The sequence below is a fragment of the Delphinapterus leucas genome, chromosome 1 (assembly GCF_059928025.1).
Source record: "Delphinapterus leucas isolate spDelLeu-1000000601 "Yukka" chromosome 1, BTC_Dleu_Yukka2, whole genome shotgun sequence".
NCBI lineage: Eukaryota > Metazoa > Chordata > Mammalia > Artiodactyla > Monodontidae > Delphinapterus > Delphinapterus leucas.
This window is the reverse complement of record NC_143129.1, coordinates 91,714,997-91,731,013: the sequence shown is the minus strand read 5'-3', so window position 1 is coordinate 91,731,013 and position 16,017 is coordinate 91,714,997. Positions and strand designations below refer to the sequence as shown.

Below are 16,017 nucleotides of genomic sequence, written 5' to 3'. Positions count from 1 at the left end.
TTCTCAAGTTTTAAATGTGTACATAGGATCACCTGAGGATCTTGTTAAAATGCAGATTCAGGAAGGCTGGAGTGGTACCTGTGGTTCTGCATTTCTAACAAGTTCCTGGGTGATGATGGTAATGCTCCTGGGGCAGAGACCACACTATATATATATATATATATATATATATATATATATTTTTTTTTTTTTTTTTTTTTTTTTTTTTTTTGCGTTACGCAGGCCTCTCACTGTTGTGGCCTCTCCCATTGCGGGCCTCTCCCCTCCGGACGTGCAGGCTCAGCGGCCATGGCTCACGGGCCCAGCCGCTCTGTGCACATGTGGGATCCTCCCGCACCAGGGCACGAGCCGGTGTCCCCTGCATTGGCAGGCGGACTCTCAACCACTGCACCACCAGAGAAGCCCGAGACCACACTATATTAAGTGGTGAAGAAGCAGAATTTGAGCCTCTAGTTTCCTTGCTGTCTGTTGAGGTATTTGTATATTGAGTTTATAAGCTGGAGCCTGCCTATACCATAATCATTTCCCATTAATTCTTAAATGGAAACTGCCCTTGGAACTGCTGCATAACAAATATTGGTTTGCAGGTACTTTCAGTAAATATTTAACTTTTAGGAATTTAAAATGTACATGTAAAAGCCACAAGGATAAAACGTGGCTGTAAAAGTTTGCTGTCAGGCACATTTTAAACACTATACACTACCAACAAATACCAAAAGATAGAAAACAAATGCCTGTTTATTGTTCATCAACTAGAATCACAGTAAATTAATAACTTTTGGTCTAAGAAAGAAGATTCCACTTTCAAATGTGTAATTATTCATTCTCGGACACTGCTAGGAGCTTGTGCTATGCAATCTTAAAGGCTCTTCTGGTGCATCAGAGATCTCTTAGGTAAAGGCAGACACTATATATATACTATATATACGAACACTGATGAATAGAGCAAACAGTGAGTACACTGCACATTAATTTTAGCCAGTACCACATGGCAGTACACTACTAACAATGACTACATCTCTACTCCAGATTCTAGATCTTCCTCCTCTCTCTATTTTACCTCCTTCCCACTGCCCTGAGAGAAACCCAAGGATCATCTCTCCCACTGCTTTCCTGTGATCTCAAATACACAGCTGCATATTTTTTTCCGGTTGTTAAATTGACAAGATTCTCTGTCTAGTCCATTTTTTTCCATGCCAGATTACACTGTGAAGTCATTTCAGTTTGAGACACACTTGCTCCCCAGTCAGCACTACTGCAAGCAACAGAGTTATGGTATGATCACTAAGCTTTCTCCTTATACCAAAAGTAAGCAGAAGAGTCAGTTTCCAACCCAAATATCTATACTCACTGAACACAGTAAAAAGTCATCCTTCTTGAAGCCTGACCCAGAATCAAGTGTAGTCTCAGACTCCTAGGCCTACAGCCAGTGGCAACTTAACACATTATACAGTTGGCCTTCAGGGAAAAAGAGAAACCAGTGCTCTTACTACTGGTGCCAGAAGAAAACCAACTAATCTTTAAGGCACAAAATAAACTCCTAATGCAGGAAAAGAAAGTGTGAGGAAACAGGGAGTTAGAATGGAGGCACATAGACAAAAATATAGAAATTACATTACCAAGTAAGGCCTAGTATTTCTATGGTTCTTAGTGCTTTTCTATTTGGGAATATAATGAATTAACATTTTCTTTTGGGGTTTGAATTCTTATTAGTTGGTAAAAATACAAAGATATACAAGACACATTTTTTAAAAGGCTTGGAGACTTACAGGGACTTATCTTTGGTAATTTTGCTTTGAGCCAGTGACATTAATTAACAGGTTTATGTAGAAAAGTAAAAAATCATGGGATACTCTCTCTAATATCAGTCCTCAAATACTTTCTGGACCTGGGTCCAGAAATGGGGAAGAAGTTCAAAACTAAAGGGTAAAAATAAAAATAAAGGTCTGTACACGGTTCTACACCCAAGGTTGGGAGATCAATAAGAACATGTAGATATAAAAACAGGGAGAAATTTTGAGTAAAGAGGCACATTCTGAACCCAGGGCAAATGTCGCAACTGTCCCACCTTACCTACTTATTCTTCATCCTAGTTGCACTCTTGAATTTAACGTCCACCAAATCCTGAGAACTAATGATTTCATTTAAATGGAAAAATCAAAAGGCTTCTGTACAAAACAAGGGATTTTTTTTAAATGTCGAAGAAAATGCACTTAAAAGGTGTGGATTATTCTTTAGCTAGTAACAAGGGCTATGCTTATACCACCAAAAGTGATCTACAAAGACCAACTTTATAATGTTATGCCATTGTATTCTCTAAACTTCTAAGCAACAAAAACACAGCTCAAATCACCAAAATCTTATGTTTGACATATTTATGGCAGCAACTTTACAAATCAATTCCTGTAATTTACTATAACAAATATCTTCACTGCTCAGCTGGTTTAGCACAAACAGATCAGAGGTGGTTTCTTGTGTGTTTTACAAATACTCTGCACAAGTCCTTGAGATCATACTTACAGCTTTAGCAAAAACACCCATGATTTCAGGAAACTGGTGTGTGAGAAGAGCTATCATTGCTGTAGAAGAACACAGTCCTGCTGTGAAATGGATGAAAAAAGGAAGCTCCTTCTTTGGGTAAACAGAAACATGATGAAACGCTGCAAGGGAGAAAAGACAGAAATGGATTTTATTTCAGAATACAGTGTAAGCCAGTTTTAATATTTTCAAATGAAATCCATGTATAAAAACTAAAAAGGAAAATGTTTTTTAAAAAAAGAACAAGAAGTCTCTGGTCAAGCAAGGGAGAAAGAAATTATCCATTATTTTCTCTAGCATCAACAGAACACCTACATAGCCAGACGACTGCTGGGAACTGGGAATAGGATGGCACTGTGGGAAAGAACAGTAATTGTAGTCATGCTGAGGTGGTTTTGAAGAAGAGCTTTGTCACTTATTAGCTGTGTGATATTGAATAAGTTGCTAAACCCTCTAGTAGTTGCTATGGAATTGTTATGATGAACACTATAAGCCCTTTATAAAGGTGTTGTTATAATTTTGATCTTTGGGAGCTCAGAGATAAGTATAGAGATCAAGAGACAGACGTGTGGTTGGAGATTTACCAGAACAATAAGTTAACAGTTTTACCCAGTTATTAATAAGTGTCCTATATGTGGCATTTCATTGAGCACTGTAAAAATCTAACCAGACCACCAAAGCCCTAGGATTCTGAACATATATGGAGTCCCTTGTCTCATTTTACCACATTTGCACATTTACTCAGGTATCATTTTTCTAATGATTGGATATTTCATTACCAATAGTATTCAGGTAGTTTTATGTTATTTGAAATTTGAAAATACTTGAATAACAATGCTGAGAGGAGCCTATTACAATGACTGGCAGACAGCAGGTACTCAATAAATGTCTGTTAAACTGAGAGTTATTCTGGGACTTCAGTTGACTGCTCAGGGTTGGACACAAACCTAGGAATTCCTGATGTAATATCCTGCATAAGTAAGGAATGACTAATTCAGTGCTGAATTGAGGTCAGCTATAAATTTAACTTTTTAAAACATAATGATTCACAGGGAAGATTACACCTAAGTTTCCTTCAGTAGCCAGGATTTTTTTTAATGTCTTATACTATCCTCAGAAAGTATATACCAAAAAGCAAACTCATTAAAAATCCAGAAAATTTCCAGAGCCTTAAGTCATGTTTAAAGTAAAAGCACACCAAGTCTGAATTTTTTTAAGTTAGAAACATTAGAAGCTGTGGACAACATTGTGCTTTCAGCACCCAAAAAAGCAGCAGTTCCTCCTTGCTCTGTCCCTCAGCCATTAGAGGCCAACTTCTTCCAGCAAATCAAAAGATACAAACCATATTTGCAAAGACAGGGAACAAATACTTACATGTGCCAATGGTTACTATAATTGCTTTTGTGTGAGAGACAGCACAATTAATAATATTAATTAAACTGTAGCATTTTGTGGCTCACAAAGTGCTTTAATTTATATTAGTTTATTTTTTTTCAATAACCCTAGGAGATAGATAGTATTATTCCTACTTTTTAAGGTAGAAAACTATATAGCTTTAATAGGATAATTTTCTAAAATGTGAAATTTTTATACTGTAGTAGAGATCCAATTATTTCTTTCTGGATTGCTTTCCATAGATTCATTTGTCAGTCAATGTTTGGCTAATACATCAAAATAATGGATGACTAGTACAGAAACACTCCCTTGGAAGTAAAGTTCAAATTTCATCACTGGCTTGTAGAGAAAAATTTATCAGGAGGCATAAAAGACAACTAAATAGCTATGTGAACTAAGGGAATAGTTCAAGTCTGAACTTATGAGGTTCATAAGCAAATTCCAGAATGCTGTAAGTCATATCAAGGTTGAAGGAGAATTGAAAACAAAAAACATTAAGTACTCCTGGGTATTAAAACTCTACATTATTAAAACTTTGTTCATTCTATCATAGTCAAAGACAGAAAAAATACTCTAAGAATATACAATATAATAAAACTAAAACCCCCAGAATATCCCTCCTCTCCTACCTTCTAGAATTTGCAAATGAGTAGAACCCTAGAAATAATAAAGGCCTGCCAAAAAGCAAGCTCTCTTCTTGTAGCCTATGGCTCTGACAATACATAACAATAACAACCTTGATTTTATTCACACTACTATGAAAGACGGCCTTATATCAGTCAACCTCTGTAACAACTGGAGGGGGGGGCATAATTTTAGGCTAAATGTATTAGCCTAACATAATACACTCTTGTATACTGATGTTCCGCAATTAAAGATTCGTTCCTTTGCCTTAAATATCCTTGTTCCCATTAAAATGGAAAAACAATACCTACTATCACCAGCGTAATAGTAAAGGAAAAATTTCTAACACTAATGACCTTCTAATTGCTGAAGTCAATGGATTCTTCTCAGTAATTACCTTATTAAATACCTCAGATACTCCTCCTCACTTGGAAATTTTTTCCTCCTTTTAGTTTCTAGGTTACCTAGTTCTGGTTCTTGTCCTGTCTCTCTGACCACTCCTTCACTGAATCTTCTGACTCCTTATCGGCCACCCATCCCTTAGACATTTTCATCATGGTTCACCCTTAGTTTACTTCTCACACTCTTTACAGTTTCCCTTAGTGATCTCATTCATGCCTAGAAAATGATGACTCCCAAGTCAAGTTTTGTGATGTAGAGAGATGCAGAGGGAATGAGATATTTTGGCAATTTTGTTTACTTGACCTGATCCTGTCCCTGCACCACAGCTGATTGGATCAGGGATGAACACCTGGTAAATGTGATTTACTCTCCCAGAAGTTTTAGAAGTGGGATTGAGATATTTTTCATTCTGTATTATTTGCCTGAACTGATGACATGTAAACTTAGGGCTGTATGGGGGTATCAAGTATGGCTACATGAGTGTCTAAGAAGGGAAAGCCAAACTGCAAAGATTAAGATATAAAAATGAAGCAGATACACTGAGAGAAGCAGAAATGAGAGCTCATACAAAGAAAAGATGGAGTTGGGGAATGAAAAAAAAAAAAGTGAGAATAGGAGAGGCTGAAAAAGGCAGTCAGAGACAGAGATATACAGAAAACTGACTCCTGGAAGTCCTGATAGCCTTCTAGTTTCTGGTTCTAGTCTCTTCTGAGGTGCAACTCTAATTGTTGCCTTTGGGTTCCTTGAGATAATCCAGTCTTCTTCCAACAAATTCTCTTTATTTTAAAGCTAGTTTCAAGTGGCTCTCTTATACCCAAAGAATGCCTGCAACATTTACTATTTATATAACATATATATTTAATAATATACATATTATATATAACTTACAAATATATCTTAGCCCCATATATGTAGAGATAACAAAATATAAAGGCTACGTATGTATATGTTAAATAGATTAAATAATAAAATATTTAAGCATATACACACCTACATACACACACACGGATGTGTGCAACATACTCAAAAATAAAAAACCCTGGGAGAAAAATATCAGCATACTCAAATTCCATAATCTCTCCTAAATTTTTATCTGTTTGAACTTTTCAGCTCATTAAGTCTGATGTTGTAAAAATGCAACTTTTCTTCCTAGACTTCAGTTCTAATGGACCCAGAATTGTAAAAACTGTGGTATAGATTGATATCATAAGAGGAAACTAGCGATTATAACTTTCAGCATACTTACCTATCAGTTAAATTTAAAAAAAGGAAAATTAAACAGAAATTTACCAGCTCACAGAGAAAAAGAGTGAGTGGATGATAAGGCAGCTGAGACAAAAAAAAAAAAAAATAGTACAGACTATTCTTTCAAAAGTTTGGCTTCCTGAAAGCAGGAACTAGACGAAAACACTCTCAGCAATCATAACCCGATGTATTTCTGGTTCTCCTCCTGACTCTTTGACTGCTCTTTTTAAAACTGGGAAGTATAGTCCCTCCAACTTCACTCTTCTTTGTAAAGATTGTTTTGACTGTTCTGGGTCCTTTACTTGGCAATATAAATTTTGGGATCAGCTTGTCAACTTGTAGGAATTGTACTGAATTTATAGATCAATTTGAAGAGAACTGTCATATAAATTATACTGGGTCTTCCAATCCATAAACGTGGACTGTCTCTCAATTTACTTAGATTTTCTCAGCAGTATTTAGTGGATTTTAGTATACAAGTCTCACACTTCTTTTGTTCAATTTATTCCTAAATTGTTTGTTCTTTTTGATGTTACTGTGATTGGAACTGTTTTCTAATTTTCATTTTGGATTGTTCATTGCTGGTATATAAATAAACGACTGAGTTTTGTATAATTACATCCTGCAACCTTGCTGAACTTGTTTATTATTTCTAATAGTATTTTTATGGATTTCTTAGGATTTCTTGCACAGAAGATCATGTCACCTGTGAATAAAGACAGTTTTACTTCTTTCTTTCGAACATGAATGCCTTTTATTTCTTTTTCTTGCTTGACGGCATTAACTAGAACCTCTAGTACAATGCTGAATAGAAGAAAGCAGACATCCTTGTCTTGTTCCTGATCTTAGCGGGAAAGCATTCAGTCTTTCACCATTAAGTATGATCTTAGCTGTGGGTTTTTCATAGATGCTCTTTATCAGGTTGAGGAAGTTCCCTTTTATTCCCAGTTTGTTCAGAATTTTTATCATGAATGGGTGTTAGATTTTTGTCAAATGTTTTTCTGCATCTATTGTCCTTTATTCTATTACATTTTCAGATGTTAAAGCAACCTTGCATTTGTGAGGTAAAGCCCAACTGGTCATGGAATATAATCCTTTTTACATGTTGGTGGATTCAGTTTGTTAACATTTTGTTGAAGATGTTTGTGTCTATATTCATGAGAGATATTGTTCTATAGCTTTCTTGTAATGCTTTTTGTTTGATTTTGGTGTCAGGGTAATGCTGGTCTCACAGAATGAGTTGGGGAGTGTTCCTCCTTTATTTCTTAAAAAGAGTTTGTGAAGGATTGGTATTATTTCTTCTTTAATTATTTGTAAGATGACTGCTTTTTTTTTGCGGTACGCGGGCCTCTCATTGTTGTGGCCTCTCCCATTGCGGAGCATGGGCTCTGGACGCGCAGGCTCAGCGGCCATGGCTCACGGGCCCAGCCGCTCCATGACACGTGGGACCTTCCCGGACCGGGGCACGAACCCATGTCCCCTGCATCGGCAGGCGGACTCTCAACCACTGCGCCACCACAGAAGCCCTTTTTTTTTTTTTTTTTAATATCTTTAATCTTTGTGTCCTTCATTGCATCTAGCACAGGGTTTTACCCAAAAACCCAAAATATGCAGGAATGAACTAAATTATGCAACTACATCCAAAAAGTGGCTAAAACAGTATTTAAACAGCATCCTGAATTTCAACCAGAGGTACTTTTAAAATGGGAGAATACTATGAAAAACTATCACAACTAATTTTAAATTTAGGAAAACTTGAATATTTACTTACGAGGTAATAGCTCTCTATCAGCAGTCTCTGTGCAGCTGGGATAAGGATAAAATAGATGGCCTTTCTCTAGTGGGTATGGAATCATTCTAAAAGCTGAGTGAAAAATAAAATACATATGTTGACATTCAATTCAATCTCACTTTCATCCTCTACTACAATCAAAGCTATTTTGGAGACGTATTTTTATTAAATTTTCACATAGCGTTTTATTTTCTTTTTTACAGAGATATTTTAGATGAAAGAAACAAAGTACGCAAAGGAACAAATAAGGAGAAGAATAAGATCTATATAGAGAATCATGAATGGTCTGGCTGAAATAAAAAGGGAGTAATGGATGGTAAGACTAGCTGTGTCCTTCTTGCCTCAGTCTCCTTATCACAAACACAATAGACTTAACTCTCCACGTGTGAATTCCACTTCTTAGGGAAATCACATAACTGTTGTAGTCATAACTACTGGCAACCTAAGAGTTCTCAATGGCTCCTAACTTCATATGTGAGCTGTCATCAAGTTTTCTGTGAGCTTAATTTAGATCAGGGGTCACCAAAGTATCTAAATTAAGTACCTAAAGGGATCACCTTTGGCCAGACCTGGCCCACTGTTTTTGTAAATAAAATTTTATTAGAATACAGCCATGCTTGTTCGTTTATACATTATATAAGGCTGCTTTCATGCTATAAGAGTTGGGTAGTTGTAACAGAGACTATGGCCCACAAAAACTAAATATTTACCATCTGGCCCTTTACAGAAAAAGTTTACCCATCCCTCATCTAGATTATCATCAACTCCTACAAACTTCTGAAATCCTTATTGACCTACTCAACTATCAAAGATGAGATAAGGTTTTTGTTTTTCCCTTAGTCCTTGGCTCTAAAAACTTTTGTTAAAATATGGATTTTGTTTTGCTACAATAAAATATAGTGATTTTTCCAAAGTCACAGAGCAAATCAGTGGCACTAGGAAATCATTCATCAAGATGATTATTCATGAAATACAGAATAAATCATACACTTATTGAAAACTTCCTATGTGCCAAGCAGAACACTAGGCACTGAAGACACATACAAGGTGAATGAGATAGAGCACCTGGTTTTGAGAAGCGTACAGACTACTGGAGAAAAAGCAAAAGAAAGTCTAATTACCCCAAAACATCCAGCTCCTCAGTTTTAGTAGTCTCGCTTTCATTAATCTGTATATTGTCAGTATCAAGCACAGTGTCTGACCTCAGCAAGAATGCAGAGGTTCCCAAATTTTCTTGGTTCAAGGGCATGTTGTATCCTTCGTGTCTCAGTAATTTGCTATTGATGCCCCTACACTGAAAGAAATATCTAACAATTCCACTTATTAAGTAGTGGGTCTGATCAACTTCAAAAGTTTTTGTTCTAACAACTTAGCAGCGATATGAAAAAAATACACATAAATTAATGAAAATAATAGTTATTTTATTTTTAAATAACCATCTTTTCTTCCTAATGGGATATATGAGCCTGTTGGGCACTGCATAATTTCTTGAACCTTGGAATCACATTGGACACCACTATCCTCATTTCCTGTTCCACACTGATTTTTGTGTGGTATTTCTTTTAATCACAGCAACTAACAAAACCCAGCTTTGCAAAGCTATGACAACACTGAAAAAAAATAGAGAATGGAGAGCTATCTAATGTTGAAACCGTGAACTATCTAGAGCTACAGTTTGAATGGTGTATTGCTATGTTTCTACTAAAAATTTAAAATATCCCATGGCACTCTTGTGAATTTGCTATAATACCCAAAGGTGCCTCAGTGTAAACTTTGAGGAGGTTAACCAACTTTAGTGAATGAACATTGAATTTATTTTTGAATTTTCACTGACAGGTGATTTTAAGAAGTTACAAATGAGAGAGATCTGGTAGTTAGTGGAAAATAATCCACTTCTCCAAAGAAATGTATGAATAGCCAATTAACATATAAAAAGATGTTCAACATTACTAATTATTAGGGAAATGCAAATCAAAATCAAAATGAGACACTATTCCACACCCATTAGGATGCTATTACTAAAAAATCCAGGAAATAACAAGTATTGGCAAGGATATAAAGAAAGTGAAACCCCTGTGCAATGCTAGTGGAATGTAAAATGGTTCAGCTGCTATAGAAAATAGTATGGTGGCTCCTCAAAAGATTAAACACAAAATTATATGATCTAGCAATTCCACTTCTAGGTATACACCCAAAAGAAATGAAAGCAGGAACTTGAACAGATATTTATGCACCCACGTTCATAACAGCATTATTCACAATAGTCAAAAGGTAGAAACAGCCCAAATGTCCACTGATGGATGAATGGATAAACAAAATTTTGTATACACTTACGATGAAATATTACTCAGCCTTAAAAAAGAATAAAACTCTGACACATGCTACAACATTATGGTAAGTGAAATAAGCCATATATAAAAGGACAAATATTGTATGATTCCACTTATATGAGATACCTAGAGTAGTCAAACTCATAGAGACAGAAAATAGAATGGTTACCAGGGGACTGGGGAGGAGGGAAGATTGGGGAGTTACTGTTTAATGGGTAGAGAATTTCATTTTGGGGTGATGAAAAAATTTGGGGGAAGGATAATGGTGATGGTTGCACAACAATGTACGTGTATGTCACTGAACTGTACATTTTTAAATGTTTAAAATGGTAATTTTAATGTTGTATGTATTTTACCACAATTTAAAAAATATTTTAAAGAATCGAGTTGATATCAGTAATGAGGAAAATAGTTTCATGTTGTACACATCTCAAAACAAAACCAAAAAAAAAATCCAATTTTTAAAATATTAGAACAATAGCTAACCACATTAAAAAACTTATAAATGAAGGGATGTAAGTTTCCATTCTTTCCTTATAAATACTTAATTTAAGTGAACATACAGCAGAATACCCAAACAGTTTCTCATTCTGCTTTTCCTAAATGTGGCATTAATATAAGCACATTACATGTTTCTTCTACCAGTAAACCAATAAACACCACTGAGTTCACTTTGAAACCAATCTGAACAAGTCCTTAAAGAAACTCACAATCTCATTACAAAAAGACTGCCTGTGAATGGAATAATTAGTCAGAAAGATTAGTGTTGCATTTGGAAAAGAATACTTACTGCCTTCCCATGTACACTGTAACAGATTAAGAGCACCTTCTATTCGCTTCCAGTGCTGAAGATGAAAGAAAGCATAGGCAATTGCTTCACTATCGCCCCGTTTCAGAATGTGTTCTGGAGGTAAAATGAGACTTTTCATCTCTAGTAAATACTAGAAAAATAACACACACACATAGACACACCACAGAAAAAAAGAAAAATTATGCTAAATTCAAATATCCACAAAAGTGTAGATTCAAATTTTATAAAGTTAATTTGATTTTAAAAACAAACAAATATTAAGCTAGTTGAAATGACATGAAGGTCCTACTGACAAAATGCTTATATAAATGCAAATTCCAAAGATCAGAACATTCCTATAGGTAAAAATAAGGTAATAAATGGCTTATGTGTGACTTTACTAAACACAAATGGAAACTCAAGCTGAGGAAATAATGTTGGAGGAAATTACTTACTTTTCCAAAGAAGAATAAGTGTAAAAAATTATAAAACACAATTTTGGAATAACACGTTGTGGCAACATTCAATATTTTTTCTTTATTTCCCTTCTATAGTGAAGGAATTTAATTGTTAAGAAGTTCAATTAAATTAATATTTACTGAGTGCAAATCACTATGCTTGTTAGGGAATGCCAAAACACTATTCTCTAGAGCTTCCTAAGGTAATGAGAAAGACAGATTTCTTTTTCTATTTTCTCGGCCGCACTGCACGGCTTGTGGGATCCTAGTTCCCCGACCTGGGATTGAACCTGGGCCCCTGGCAGTTGAAAGCGCAGAGTCCCAACCACTGGACCACCAGGGAACTCCCGAGAAAGACAGATTTCTTAAGTTAAAAATTTTAACCAGACTGGGACTTCCCTGTGGTCCAGTGGTTAAGAATCCACCTTCCACTGCAGGGGATGCAGGTCTGATCCCTGGGTGGGGAACTAAGATCCCACATGCCTCGGGGCAACTAAGCCCACGTGCCACAGCTACTGAGCCTGCGTGCTCTAGAGCCCATGCATCACAACTAGAGAGCCCGCATGCTGCAACTACTGAGCCCATGCGCTCTGGAGCCCGCACGCCACAACGAAGGGTCTGCACACCACAAGGAAAGATCCCACATGCTGCAATGAAGATCCCATGTGATGCAACTAAACCCTACGCAGCCAAATTAAAAAAAAAAAATTATAACCAGACTATGTTAAGTGTTTCACTAGAGGTATAGATGTATATAGGAATATGGATAGGAGGTATTTTTTAATTTAGTTTTTAATAACAGCTTTATTGAGATATAGTTTGCATGCTTTACAGTTCACCCATTTAAAGTCCACAGTTCAATGGTTTTTAGTATGTTCACAGATATGTGCAACCATCACCACAATTTTAGAACATTTTCATCACTTCAAAAGGAAACCCCAAATGTATATTGGTGCAGCCTCTATGGAAAACAGTATGGAGTTTCCTCAAAAAAACTAAAAATAGAGTTACCATATGATCCAGCAATTCCATTCCTGGGCATATATCTGGAGAAAACTATAATTCGAAAAGATTCATGCATCCCAATGTTCACTGCAGCACTATTTACAATAGCCAACCTAAAAGTCCACTGACAGATGAATGGATAAAGATGTTATACATATATACAATCGAATACTACTCAGCCATAAAAAGGAATGAAATAATGCCATTTGCAGAAACATGGATGGACCTAGAGATAATCATACTAAGTGAAGTAAGTCAGAAAGAGAAAGACAAATACCATATGATATCACTTATATGTGTAATCTCAAATATGACCCAGGGACTTCCCTCGTGGTCCAGCGGTTAAGAATCCGCCTTCCAATGCAGGGGACGCAGGTTCGATCCCTGGTCGGGGAACTAAGATCCCACATGCCATGGGGAAACCAAGCCTGCGTGCCACAACTACAGAGCTCATGCACTCTGGAGCCTGCGTGCCACAACTACAGAGCCCACGTGCTCTGGAGCCTGTGTGCCACAACTAGAGAGAAGCCCGCATGCTGCAACGAAAGATCCCCCATGCCGTAACTAAGACCTGACACAGCCAAAAGTAAAATAAATTTTAAAAAATAATAAATAAAATAAAATAAAATATGACCCAAGTGAACTTTTATGAAACAGAAACAGACTCATGGACATAGAGAACAGACTTATGGTTGCCAAGGGAAGAGGGGGTGGGGGAAGGATGAATTGGAAGTTTGGGATTAGCAGATGCAAACTATTATATAGAGGATGGATAAACAACAAGTTTCTACTATATAGCACAGGGAACTATATTCAATATCCTGTGATAAACCATAATGGAAAAGAATATGAAAAAGAATGTATATATGTGTATAACTGAATCACTGTGCTCTACAGTAGAAACTGACACAACATTGTAAATCAACTATACTTCGATAAAAATTTTAAAATAAGGAAACCCCATACTCTTTAGTTATCACCCTCTACACCCACAATCCCCCTAAGCCCTAAGCAACCACTAATATACTCTCTGTCTCTATAGATTTGCCTATTCCAGATATTTCATACAAACAGAATCACATAATATAGGGTCTTTTGTGACTGGTTTATTACAACCCATGTTGTAGCATGTATCAGTACCCCATTCTTTTTTGTGGCTGAATAATATTCTATTGTATGGACAGACCACAGTTGTTTATCCATTCATCATTTTATGGACATTTGGTTTTCACCTTTTGGCTATTATGAATAATGCCGCAATAAACATTTGTGTATGAATTTTCATGTGAACAAATGTTTTCATCTCTCTTGGGTTACCTAGGAGTGGAATTGATAGGCTATATGGTAATTCTATGTTTAAGAGGTATGAATTATGATTTAAACCACTTGATAGAATTTGGGATTTGAGCTGATATATAAAGACAGGTGGAATGTGGATGAGCAGGTTGGGGGGTATGGTGGGGAGAAGAATAGGAGGACATGTTCAATGTACAGGGACAACTTGAACAATTTTAACTCTTGAGACTTGAGAGCATACTGCAAGATGAGTGAGTGTGCCTGTTAAAGAAGTTATGACCTATCAATTCTTATTCACATATGAAATTAAATTCTAAACTCTTGAAGAAAATACTTGCCTTAATATTATAATCCATAACAAAAGCAGCATAATCAGTTACTGCACTAATCAAATATACTAATTACATGAAGAAAGATGCAAAATTACACTTGTACATCATCTTTACTATTAAAGTGGTCAACTTAAAACAAAATCTTTTAAAAAATATTTAGTTAGCTAACTACTTCTTCCAAAGACTGAGGCCAGAGTACACCTCCCCTACTAGACTAGGTGTGAAACAACCTCTTTGGGTTTCAATAATTTGATACCAAATTATGTGTCATATGGTCCAAACCACATTAACATCTATTATAAGATATAAAAAGAGAAACATTCCAAAGGTGTCTTAAAAGATATATTCTCACATTTCAAATTCTAAGTTCCTCAGGTCGTTACACAAGCTAATAAGATAGACAACATGAATTAAACAGTTGAATGTGTGAAACACTTTGTAAAACTACTACAAACAGGAAGAATTCTAAAAATAATTGAAGTGGTTTTAAATTTTAAGCCTTAGGTTATTAATCAATACATATGTACTCATGGTATTAATACATCTAAAGTAATTTTTCTTTTTTGTTTATGGAATATGCCTTTCCAACACTTACTGAGCTTAATGCTCATCTTGAATTACTCTTATTCCTATACCCCAATAAAGGTGAAATTAAAAAGCAAAAAGATAAAAAGAATAATTACTCTTAGTCTTGATGTCTCTAGCTCTCTTCTCAAAGTGTAAGAATGCAGTCTGCTTATCAATTTATTTTAGCAGATGTCACAAGCTATGAGATTATTTACTAATCCAGTTTGGGGACTTAACATTTCCCATTCAGTTTCTTAAAGGAATGCAGCAGAGGTTGTGTCCTGGTCAAGCAAAGCCCATTTGCTGCCTGGCTGGGTTCTCTACCCTTAGTGCCTTGGGCCTATATTCAGGAGGGTAATATTCTTTCTAATCCTCTTTAATCCTTGCCCATTTTTTAAAACACAGTAAAAGATCACTCGCACCAGGCGACTGTGGGAAAATGGACTCAAATAGCTGACCTCTGACACGACTCCTTATGCTCTTTGCAAGTGCACTAAGAGCTTCTTCAGTAGGAAGCAAAGAAAATGAAGCAAACACAGTGGAATCTCCATCATAAAAAGAATATCTTATTTTCAGAGAGGTTTAATACTTAAACCAAGTCCTTTCGATTAGAGTTCTGTTTTATTTTACAGATAAAAACATCTCAAATTATTTTCAATGTGTTTTAGAACCCTGAAGCTTTAGACTAAACCCTATCTTGGTAGCCACTTAGCAAATGGTAAGCAAAGATATTAAGTTAACAATTATTGAGTAAAACTTATATTATAAAAAGTATCAACTTAATATATCTAAAAATACTTCTGTTAAAAGCAACTATATATCTATACTTTCACTGAGTAATAATCTAAGTGACAATTCAGAATCAGATATGGTACGTTTATTAGGAAATAATACTTCAGGATTTTATATTAAAAATCTTCACTATTTAATCATTAAAAAACTGTTTCCTTATGCTACCTTATTTTTTATTATCATGTCTTACCTACCAGCAAATGCCCTCTACAATTTGACTTCAAAGAAATTCTTATTTTTCAGTTTCTGAAATAGGACAGTGAAATAAAATTTCACCCTCAAAATATAAAGAAAAACTTTCAGTTTAAAGAAAATATACTTAGGGACTTCCCTGGTGGCACAGTGGTTGAGAATCCGCCTGCCAGCGCAGGGGACACGGGTTCGAGCCCTGGTCCGGGAGGATCCCACATGCTGCAGAGCAACTAAGCCCGTGTGCCACAACTACTGAGCC

At 35.9% G+C, this 16,017-nt stretch overlaps 1 protein-coding gene across 7 annotated transcripts in view; it reads right to left on the bottom strand.

The window, feature by feature from the left end:
* The window catches only part of ST7L (suppression of tumorigenicity 7 like), a 135,573-nt gene that overhangs the window by 68,167 nt on the left and 51,389 nt on the right, over positions 1–16,017 (bottom strand). For 5 of the 7 annotated variants that reach the window (XM_089917934.1, XM_089917939.1, XM_089917947.1 and 2 more), the window contains 3 exons: positions 11,117–11,267; positions 7,976–8,068; positions 2,521–2,660 (listed from right to left, as the gene is read on the bottom strand). In XM_089917934.1, the coding sequence (XP_089774060.1) occupies positions 2,521–2,660; positions 7,976–8,068; positions 11,117–11,267 (384 nt within the window). Of the gene's footprint in view, positions 1–173; positions 2,661–7,975; positions 8,069–11,116; positions 11,268–16,017 lie in introns of those variants that run through there. The other 2 variants (XM_022584055.3, XM_089917938.1) reach the window with 2 other exon arrangements.